At 35.0% G+C, this 12316-nt stretch overlaps 1 protein-coding gene across 1 annotated transcript in view; it reads left to right on the plus strand.

Annotated features, from left to right (window-relative positions):
- Positions 1-11761, plus strand: part of LOC122072278 — a 27876-nt gene extending 16115 nt beyond the window's left edge. Inside the window, exons 5-7 of the mRNA XM_042636866.1 lie at positions 7346-8185; positions 8329-8502; positions 10476-11761. Coding sequence (XP_042492800.1) covers positions 7346-8185; positions 8329-8502; positions 10476-11659 — 2198 coding nt within the window. The 3' untranslated portion in view covers positions 11660-11761. The remainder of the gene's footprint in view (positions 1-7345; positions 8186-8328; positions 8503-10475) is intronic.
- Positions 11762-12316: the final 555 nt, after the last annotated feature.

Here is a 12316-nt window from a genome sequence, read left to right on the forward strand (position 1 = left end):
AAAAAAAAAAAAAAAAAATGAAGTTTTTGCACCCATGTTCATCATTGTTTGTTACCCTTTTTTTTTAAGAAAAATTCTTTATAGTAGCTTGCTTTATACTAATTGTTATTTAATAAGTTGTGAGATAACCTTGACTCCAAAAAGGCATGAACATGAGAATTCAACACCCACTTCTTTTACTCCATTAGTAAAATAAAGCTGTAGTTTGAGTTATGATCATATCACCTATTTTAGCTGATCTCGAGTTAAGGTTGGATCAAATGAATAGGTTAATAGGTTTTACACCTATTCCCTGGAATGGTCCTCATTGGACAGTCAAAATTTATTTAGGAGAGCCCAAAATAGTTTGGCCATAATTGTTTCCTGACCAAATCTGAGAATGAGTTGTCGCATCATGATCTTAATTGTTTTCGTATTATTGTTGATCTTATATTTAAGAATAAAGGGGAAATTTCTGGTTTTCAATATTTATCCTAATGAGTTTCTTCTTTGCACAGGTGAGAGGAAAGATATTCTAGTGAGTTAAGCACTTTTACTCAATATTTGGATGTCGTCGGAGTTGTCGGGCCTTTCTACTTCTCTAGATCTTCTTACTATAGATATTTAATAATGCTGGCTTAGATTTTCTGTACTTTTCAATTTCTTTTAAATTTATCTTTATTTTATGATGTGATTTTCAATGTCACAAGTTTGAAGCTTTGTTTTTCATTGGCCTGTGTCTTTTCCTCGGTTGTATGACTTATGTAATCAATTGAAGTTACTTTTATTAGTTATCTTCAATGGATTTTGAAATAAAATATAAATATAAATTAAATTATATGGCGGAGGCTAGATGACATACGATCGGATTCTCTTCAATTCATCAGTCTCTTTAGTGCGCATCTGATGGTTGAGTGGACCTTAGAATACATGCAAGTCCCCTTTAACTATCTGATGCATGTTGTAAGGATTGATGGGGTTGGAGTGGATCAAAATCCAGATGACAATATACAAAACTTTTCATCCATGTTGATACTCCTATGAACATCATTAGATCAAATATCAGGGAGGTTCTTTAGGGGATGGGATGTATTCGGATCCTATAGGGAAGAGGGAATCATTTTGAGCAAAGCCTTAAGTTGGGAAAGAAAGGCTTGTTTGGGAATGTGGCACCAGTACTTATGCTAAGAAGGGAGTGAAATGACCACACAACCTCCGATAAAAAAGCAAAATTTCCATCCTTGTTGATGTTTTCCGGTACGCTCCTATCTGAAACCAGGCTCCCAACAAAAAAAATCTCCCTTAAGAGATTTTTATTAGAAACAGAAAACTAATAGTGTCCTTAAAAGTGATAGGCACAACAGCAATGTGCCATGCCCTCTATTGTAGGAGGAGGAGAGAGTGAGTGAGGAGTGGTCCACCTCTATATGAGATTACATGCACACATATGATCGCCTACACACCCATTTTCGTAATATTATAAGGAAATATTACGAAAATGGTTATAATTGTAGTATCAGTATTTTGAAACACATGGGGAATAGATTAAGTGATTAACCATCAAGAATAAAACAATCCTTACCTATCTTGGAAAAGGAAAAGAATCCAACTTACTTCATACACAATTAGACATCAAAACTTAAATCCCAACTAAACGCAACTCCAGATTTGACTTAACAGAAAAATTCAATTATTTATACATATAGAAATAATGAGAGAATGCTTTTGTCATATTATTTGTTAATTTTTTACGCAAAATTTTTTCACTTGACTCATTAAAAATTCTCCATGTGACCCACTTAATTGTGGTATGTATAAGGATACTGTAGGATCAATTGGGTAATTATAAGGGTAAATTACAATAGGATAGTCATCCATATAATAATAATGGATACTAATGTTTTCGAGAATCACAAGATAAATTTAAGTCATTCATTTTTTTTTTTTAATCTAAATTGTTTATTCCCACTTAGAGTTGGGAGAGTGTGTAGTAATGTTTAGAGTAATGGCACAAATGTATAGACATACATGGGATTTTTTTTCTTCCCCTAACAATAGGTATCTAGGCCTTTGGCCTGACTAAGAAGGGAGTGAAATGACAGGATCATACTAGGGTTGAATGAGAACCATTCAATTTTCACTGAAAACAGTAAAGAGTACTAAACACCCCCGTGTGAGTGGCCTAAGGTGTGCCTAGTGGGAGACAACCTGGGATATGTGCTAATATAGAAAGGGATATTTGATTGAATTAAACTCTAAAATTTGACACGTATCTAATCTGACTCATGAACTCTCCATGCAATGGTTGTAATAGACATATCATTTATCCACCGCGGTACAATCGACACCTCATGAACCTATGCATTTAGGGTAAAACATAGGAAACCAGATACGGAATCCCTCAGATTGGTTAGGATACCTTTAAATGTATACGTATGCAAATCAAAATCAGATCATAGATCATGCATTAAGATAAACATTTCCTAAATATGAAAAATAGAAAATACAGTTAATAATTAACAAAAATTACATAATATCATTAAAACATGTATTAACACCTCATGTATCAGGCCGCCTGATACATGATTAAATATGGTGATACATGCAAATATTATTTTTTAAATATTTTTGTATTAAAATGGACAAATGATCAAAATACCCGTAGGGGGGAAAACTAATAAAATAATACATAAATATAAATAAAAAAAATATATGGAATGCATTTAATTCATTGAAACAAATTAAAATAAATCTCATACATTTTTCCAGAATTGTATAACATCTTTTTTAAATTTTAAACATAAATGACTAAAATGCCCCTTTGAGGGATAAAAAGGTAAAATTATGACACAAGGTTTCTTGAATCAATTTTCTTCACATTAAAGCTAATATCTATTAAATAGGACAAAAGCATTCAACGCAGACAAAAGCCAGAGTCTAATTTGAGCTCATAAACTTCCTATTTTTGTAAATGACTAAAATGCCCATAGTGGCAAAACTGTCATTATAAAAATTTTTAGGTTCCAAAATCTTCAGAAAACATCAAATATGTTGTGAGCCATCACAAAATAAAATTTTGAGAATTTTTTGAAACTTCCTGGTATTTTTTATAAAGACTTTAAGATGAAAAATAAATAAAATAAATAAAATGCAAAACCTTACCCTCGATGCATGGGAGAATCTCAGCTCAGCTTGTATATGTCCGATTGACCAGAATTCCTTGCCAGGACCTACCAAATTGCAGCTCAAAGAGTGATGCTCCAAATAGCAAAGCTTGTCAACAAGAGGCATTACTGAAAATTTAAAACATCATAGAAAAATGGTATAAAAGATCTGAAAATATCACTTGATAGAGGGGACAAAAGGCTTCTTTGGGTTTTTTTTTTTCCAGATTTTTCTCCCCTTTCAAATGGCCTTGCTTTTTTAGCAAAAAAAGCCAACGAAAATTCAGGTTTTAAGGTAGATTACAACGACCAAAGAGAGGCTGGGCAATGCGGGTTGGGCCTGGTAGACTAAGCGTTAAATGAGATGGGGCACATGGGTGAGACGGGATGGGCTTGGCAGGCTAGGCTCTAATGATGATGGGACTGGGCAGGTGAGATGGGGTGGGCCCTTCGCGGATCATACACAAGAGCTCGGTCTAGGCTGGGTCGAGTCAGGCCGGGTCCAGCCTCAGTGGACTTACCACATAACAGATATTTGTACTGGTAATGCGGACTAGATAGTTAAAAAAAAAAACAAAAAAGGAAGTCCGCATGGTTGTGAGACTCGGATGGAATTGGTCAGTCTCAGCCGGATCAGATTGATATCGATTTTGTTCGATTCCCAATGATTCAATACCAATCCAGAAGTGTAAATTGATAATAATCCAAGGCGATCTGCTTTGACCAATCTCAAAATCAATCTTGAGTTTTAAAACCTTGGTCCGATGTGCTGAATACAAATTACCAAGTTAAATTATGTTAGAAATAATGGAATATGATGGTGGCTCTTGTGGAGGATAGGGGATTTGAAAATCTGATCCGATCATCTGATTCCCTTAGATTGGAGTCATCCGCGGCTAATCTTGATTCCAATGTTTTGGATGATTTGATTTAGAATGATCCCAGTTAAATTGACAAGGACAGGGACCTACATGTCGATTCTAGAGTTTTTTTCTCTTAATTTTATTTATTTATTATTTTTGTTTTAACGATTGCAACTATTGTGGATTTCCATGAAAAACCATCAGGTATTCTTTTGTTAGTCTCCTCTATGAGTTATTTCTCCCTTATATTTATTTGAAGAAAAAAGGACATTGTCAGGTCGCATGAAGCTTGCACCTAGACACTGAACGATTTTAGTCATAAAACCAAAATTGAACTGAGGAACAATTTCAGCTTTTGAATCAAAATCGAACTGATTTACTTCAATTTGGTTCTATTTGTTTTTAAATTAATACCCTTACTTTATACTTTATGTTGTTCATAAAAAAAGAAAAAAAAAATTGAGTCGTATATAATGAACTATAGAAATGCTTCTTAGGGTAATTCCAGCTTTGACTTCAAGATCATGTAACCATGACTGATATCTGGCCATTTGCCCAAAAACTTTTATCCCAGTTTACTTACCTTTGGCGTAGAGAAGGGTCCAAAGACTAAAAGAAATCTCCTCCCAAGAGAGGGAGAGGGAGAGGGAGAGAGAGAGATCTCTATTGTAACTCTATAAAAACTCCTTTCTAAGAGGAAATTCTACAGAAACTTTTAATTTGAGAGAGAGAGAGAGAATATGAACTCCACAGGAACTCCTTTCTCAGATGAACCTCCCTAGCCATTTCTAATTTGACTTAATAATAGGCTTTCCTAGCTCTTCCTCTATGTTTGTGTGTGTGGGAGAGAGAGAGAGAGAGAGAGAGATGTTTGAACTATACAAAAACATTTTTCTAAGAGGAAGCTGCACAACAATTTTTACTTTGACTTAAAAATGGTTGAATATTGGGCTACAGAGAGGCATAAAATAATTCAAAATGGATAACCAATAATTTATTCCCACCTGTGGCACATGCACCTCCCCTTAAAAAAAATATTTGCTTGGCTATTTCTGCTTACACCAAGGAAGAGGAAAAAATTCGGGATGGGCTCACTCCTTCTTTCTAAATAAATAATATATGTATCTTAACTCAAGTAATTATTTGTTGATAGGAAAAACTGGTGAGGCACCTGTTGAGGGACTTCTAGAAGGAGTAAAGCTAGCAAAGAGAGCGGGATGGAATCCGGATTATATTTGGAGTGATATGGAAAGTCTACAAATTTCTTTGGGAAATGACAACTTGAAACCATAATTTCCCAGCCAAGTGGAGCCATAAATATAATTTTACCCGGTTTCTTATATGGTTTGAAAATTGGTAATATGATTCTATTCAATGATTTCAGCCATAAAACCAAAACTGAACCCTTGCTTTATACTTTATGTTGTTCATAATAAAAAGAAAAAAAGAACTAGAGAAATGCTTCTTACAATAATTTCAGCTTTTGAATAAAAAATTCAAGATCCATTAACCGCGTAGTATATCTGGCTACTAGCTGGAAAAGAACTTTTATCAAAATTTACTTATCTTGGCGTAAGAATGTCCAATGACCTAAAAGAAATCAGAGAGAGAGAGAGAGAGAGAGAGAGAGAGAGAGAGAGAGAGGAGTATGAACCCTCCAGAAACTCCTTTCTAAGAGGAAGCTCCCTAGCAATTTCTAATTTGACCAAATAATCTCTCCTGACTTTTCCTCTGAGTGAGAGAGAGAGAGAGAGAGAGAGAGAGAGGAGTATGAACCCTCCAGAAACTCCTTTCTAAGAGGAAGCTCCCTAGCAATTTCTACTTTGACCAAATAATCTCTCCTGACTTTTCCTCTGAGAGAGAGAGAGAGAGGAGTATGAACCCTCCAGAAACTCCTTTCTAAGAGGAAGCTCCCTAGCAATTTCTACTTTGACCTAATAATCTCTCCTGACTTTTCCCCTGAGAGAGAGAGAGAGAGAGAGAGAGAGAGGAGTATGAACCCTCCAGAAACTCCTTTCTAAGAGGAAGCTCCCTAGCAATTTCTACTTTGACCTAATAATCTCTCCTGACTTTTCCCCTGAGTGAGTGAGAGAGAGAGAGAGAGAGAGAGAGAGAGAGAGAGAGAGAGGTGTTGAACTATACAAAAACTTCTTTCTAAGAGGAAGCTCTACAACAATTTCTAGTTTGACTTAAAAATGATTGAATGTTGGGCTACAGAAAGGGCATGGAGAAAGGGCCTGCGACAGATACACCTCCCTTTTCAAAAAATATCTGTTTGGCTATTTCTGCTTACATCGAGGAAGGGGGAAAATCTTGGGGATGGATCCACTCTTTTATAAATAATATTTGTATTTTTGACTTAAGTAAACTATTTATTGACAGAAAAACCGGTAGGCAGCTACTGAGGGACTTCTAGGAGAAGGGGTTGAAATCGTCTACAATTCCGATCTGGTACAATTTCATGAAATACCACCTTCAGAGGGTGACACGTGTATTGATACCAATGCAATGGTCCAGATCTGGTACAACTAATAAAATCTTAAATCAGTGAAGAGTCATTTAAATCAAATCTGATTGGATTGATATATATATATATATATATATAAAAAGGCTCTCTTCTAATTGATAGTTTTCCTCAAGTTAAAGGAGGAATTCCTTCATGGATGGCCATCATTGCTTTAGGATGAGTGTTTCAAGATGCTAAAAAACATTTAGGATCACACATGGTTCTAAAAATTGGATTGGATTGAATCAGTTAGTATCGATCGGATTGGATTGATATAAAATGATAATAAAACATGATTTTATTAAAAAAACTAAAAATATAAATCCTTTCAATATAATCCGACCCCAAGATCTATTCGAAGTTTTAAAACCTTGGTTCGACGTTGAGAATAGAAACTACAAATGATTGATGTGCTTAATATAAAATATGAAAGTGGGCCACTCAAACTTGAACTTATGAATTAAATTACACGTTCCTAATTTTTGGGATATCTACGGTCAGGGTTTCTAACGTATAATATTATGCCAAAGACTCCTTTCCTTCTTCTAAGAAGAAAGCGAAGATGAATTATTCAAATGACATCGTCAAAATAGCTATGTTGAAGTAGAAACAAATTGCAACAGCAACAAATTTCTCCGTTATCGACATGGAGATACTCTGACTAAATCAAAATTGCAATAGGAGTTCCTGTGCCTTGAGTCAATAGCTCCTCTACTGCTCTTGATATAAAAGGGGAGGAGGGGAGGGAGATATAAAGGCATTCTTGAAAAACGTAAGTGCGTATCTAGGCATGGTGGTTGTGACGATAATGTTTACTCTTTTTTCATTATTAGTTGCAATAGCAGCCATGGCGGCGGATACTCCACCAATAGCCCGGCGGGGTTGCGAGGACAAATGCGGAGATGTGGCCATACCCTACCCATTTGGCATCAGAGAAGGATGCTTCATGGATCCTAGTTATCTTATTACATGCAAAAACCTGAATAGCAGCACCCACATCAAAGCCCCCTTTATAGGAAATGATAGTAAGGAGGTTCTTCAGATATCATACCCGAAAGCCCAAGTCATAGTCGATGGGCGTTCTTATATTTCTTGGAATTGTACTGAGGGATCTACAGAAGCTCAGTTTATAGTAGGAAACTATGTTCTGGACCAATCATCCCCATTCACATGGTCAGCTAGCAGCAACATGTTCACAGCCATCGGATGCAACATCGTGGCCTACGTAAAGGGCCAAAACTTTACTAGTGCGTGTGTGTCTCTATGTGATAAGCTGCCACTTGATGTGACAAACGAGCCTTGCTCTGGAATTGGTTGTTGCCATACCTCTATCCCTCGAGGCCTCAAAACTCTTAATATTGAGCTTATGCATTTAGATAGTGATAGTAAATCAAAGAATTGGAAGTCCTCCCCTTGCAACTTTGCTTTCTTGGGCAATCAAAGCAGGTTCTCCTATTCTTTAACAGCTGATTCAGTTGGATTACAATACACTAATGTTCTTCCGGCGGTGTTGGACTGGGCTGTTGGGAATCAGACATGTGGAGAAGCACTTCTTCATAAAGATTCTTATGCATGTGGTCTATATAGCCATTGCTTTGATTCAACCAATGGCCCTGGCTATCGATGTTACTGCACTGATGGTTTTGAAGGCAACCCTTATCTAGGATGCCAAGGTAATGAGCTTATTTTTTCTAAATTATATATATTTATCATTGTAATAAGGGGTTTTTTACTAAAATATATATATATATATATATATATATAACTAACAAATTTTCATGGTTCTTGTTATGGGGTGTTTGATTTGATGATGAAGACATTAATGAATGTGAGACTGGAGATAATCACTGCCATGATAGTGGTAAGTGCAAAAATACGATTGGGAGTTACAAGTGCTACTGTCCACAAGGTTACCATGGCGATGGCTGGAAAAATGGGACTGGCTGCAAAGAGGACTTAAAACGCGTTCCACTGATAAAAATTATTGCAGGTAATCTTCTTTTTATGTTATTTTCTTGCTTGATTGTTTCGATTATTATGCAGCCCCCATGTGTTCCTACGTTTTATGTGAAAAGGAAAAATCAAAATTTTTATTGTTGTTTTACTTGAAATTTTTTTTTTATACATGTTTTTTTATTTATATAAAAAAATATGACTGCTTTCCAAAAGGGAATTAAAGAAAAATGTATTTTTTTAATCATTATCCCATGTGATTATATAATATAATAATGATAAATTTTACACATAAATTTTATTTTAATTATAAGACCTCTCGTCTTTAGCATTGTTTTTCCTCATTCTTTTAACATCCAGGAAAAAAAAAAACTTATGGAGAATTTTACTTTTATACCAAAGGGATTTGGATGCAAAGTAGATTGAAATTTAACAATCAAATATAGAATGGTTTTGAATTAATGATATAGTCATATGGGGTATCAATTATAAATATTTATTTTTTGAGTTTAAAATTTTCACTTCTCTTTCCTTTAATTTTCTTTACAACAAAATAAAGCTTTTGAAAAATGGAATCAAGGATTGAACCAGTCAATATTAACTACCAATTCGAATCTGTAGAAATCTGCTAGAAAGAAACTGGTAAGAATCAGATCAGTCAAATGTCGATTCTAATACAAATCGACCATCTGGCCTATTCAATTTCGATTTTTTTCTTTCTTGGTAGGATAATTTTGATTTTTAAAACCATGATAAAGACGGTCACACGTACGGTTGCAATACAAGATCCCAGATTCCATAGGGTCCAAGACAACTGTCATTCCACCAAGCAATGACCACTTTTTTATGTGAAACCAAATGGAGCAGTCAATGCTTTTTCTTCTACCAATATATGGGGCCAATATCAAACACCAATATAATTTTGTATAAATTTGTTAAAAAAAATAAAAGAAAAAAAGAAAAATAAATCATTGACCATGAAATTGAAAATTGGGATTTTACATGAGCTAGGCTTTTGTGCACATTGAAGTACTCATCAATCCTCAGTGCTAGCACCATATGAAACATCGTTATTTGTTTGAGCCATTAGACTGGACTTAGGGGTGTCAAATGGTATGATTTTTGTTATTCGGTTCGGTTCTAGTTCGGTTTACATTTTGATTAGGTGAAATCATAATCGTTTTCATCTGGTTTCAGCTTTAACGGTTTTTAATTGGTTTTTGTTATTGGGTTCACAATCGATTTACATGGGGTTAATAGTGTCATTTAAAAAAAAAATGTTTGCATCCTACAACTAGTGTGAATCCTTCATATTAAATTTCCTAAAGAGTTAAGGCAATATACATTTATTTTGCCAATAACAATATACTTTCTATGTAAAAGACTACATATATTATAACTAATTAACTATGATCCTATAAATTAGAAAATCAATAAGTGTGATTGTGTGAAAGTGAAGCTCCCATCTCGGTTAGTACTTTAGTTTTTTTTTTTTTCTCCCCTTTTTTCGTAGTGACCCATCGAATTCAAAACATTTTAAGTCTTTAATATTAGGTGCCGATTAACCATCGATTTTTTGATTCGGTTTGGTTTTGAACCAGAATTATGGCCTATAAAATCAAAACCTAATCAATTTACTATGGTGCGGTTCAGTTCGGTTATAGCCGGTTGGTTTCGGTTCTGATAAACGGTTTCGGTTATATATGGACAACCTCAACAGGACGTCACTTTCTTCTTTTCTCATTATTATTATTATTATTATTATTATTATTATTATTATAATAATAATTATTATTATTATTATTGGAACAAAGGCCAATTTTACTTTATAGGGCTATATATAAACATGTCAAATATGGACTAGCCTAACCAAAGGTAGCCAAACACAAGTATGTATTGACACAACCTCCTCCCTACTCGTCTTGTATATAGTTAGCCAAAATTTTCATTGATAGAGATAATTTTAAGCTGAAGAAAGAAATTAAATGTCTAAAATCTGTTTTTATGCAGGTGTTGGTGTAAGTTTTATGTTTGTATTTGCCTGTTCTTATTTTTCATACTGGGGAATCCAGCGAAGAAGAATCATCAAATGTAAAGAAAAATTCTTTCAACAAAATGGAGGCTTGCTATTACAGCAACAAATTGCTTCCCGTAAGGGTGTCACGGAAATTGCTGGGATTTTTACCATAGAACAGCTAGAGAAGGCAACCAACAACTTTGATAAGAGTCGGATAGTTGGCCAAGGAGGGTATGGTACGGTTTTTAGAGGATTTTTATCAAATGGAAAAGTAGTGGCAATTAAGAAATCCAAAATAATGGATAAAGGCCAAATTATACAATTTATCAATGAGGTTGATATCCTTTCTCAAATCAACCACAGAAATGTGGTGAAGCTCTTGGGTTGTTGTTTAGAAACAGAGGTTCCATTGTTGGTTTACGAGTTCATTTCTAATGGAACCCTCTTCCAACATATCCATAATGAGAACCAAGCAGTGTCTATTTCATGGGCTAATCGTTTAAGAATTGCTGCAGAAATAGCTGGAGCACTGGGATATTTGCACTCTGCCCATTCAATACCCATCCTCCATAGGGATGTCAAGTCTTCCAATATACTTCTAGATGATAATTACATGGCTAAAGTATCTGATTTTGGAGCTTCAAGATTGGCTCCTTTGGATGAAGTTCAAGCCACAACATTACTTCAAGGAACCTTAGGTTACTTAGACCCAGAATGCTTTCATACAGGTCAACTAATTGATAAGAGTGATGTTTATAGCTTTGGCGTTGTCCTTGTTGAGCTTTTGACAGGGAAAAATCCAATTCTATCAGAAGGACCTGAGGAACGTAAAAGCCTTGCAATGCATTTTGTTTCTTCAGTGAAAGACGGCAATCTTTTTCAGATTCTTGACTACCATGTAGTGAATGAGGGAGATAGAGAACAGTTAGTTGCAGTTGCTGAGCTTGCAAGAAGATGCTTGAAGGTTAAAGGAGAAGATAGGCCAACAATGAAAGAAGTTGCAATGGAGCTTGATTCACTGAGGATGTTGTGTGAGTACCCATGGATACAACATAAATACGAGGAAAGTGAAAGCTTTCTTAGTGGACCATTAACAAGTTCTACTGCCAATGAGACTGCTGGTCAAGAGTCTTCACTAGGGGATTCTATCATGCTAGCATTGGAGATTTCTCATTGAATATTCAGCACTAGTAGGTGATCTTTCAGTTCTTTTGTAGTGACCATGCATGGTTTGTAATATTGTAGACCTATGTGGCTGTAAAACATTATATAAATTTTATGGGAGATCTATTGGCATTAAATATTATCAGGTATATGGCTTGAACAATTTAGTGGGCAAGTGCCAAACTTGGACTTGCTCTTCACAAAGTCGAACTTGGCATGACATAGTGACCACACTTCACCTGATATAAAATTTTGTTGGGGTTTCAACCATTCAGCCCGTGTTCTATATATAGTTCCATGTTAACCGTCATTTAAAACAAAAGAATTTGTATTAATGAGATTGAGACCGTGCTACCATTTTATTTTATTTTATTTCTTCTATGTAGCTTTAGATTAGGTTTTGGATCTATCTTCTTTTTTTCTTTCTCTAAAGATCAGAATTTTATTGAGAAAAGAAAAAAGAATGAAGAGAATTACAAAAGCGCAAGAATACAAGGAATGATTCAATCAACTAAACGAAGTGAGCCTCCACCTTCTGCATTGCCATCAGCAGAGACTCACTACCGCTATCTATAAAAAGGAAAACTAAGGCGACCAGCTTCATCATGGATCAGATCATCTATGATCGATTGAGGAAGAAAATCTTTGACACCTGAAATCCCTAACTTTG

The sequence above is a fragment of the Macadamia integrifolia genome, chromosome 1 (genome assembly GCF_013358625.1).
Source record: "Macadamia integrifolia cultivar HAES 741 chromosome 1, SCU_Mint_v3, whole genome shotgun sequence".
NCBI classification, from domain to species: domain Eukaryota; kingdom Viridiplantae; phylum Streptophyta; class Magnoliopsida; order Proteales; family Proteaceae; genus Macadamia; species Macadamia integrifolia.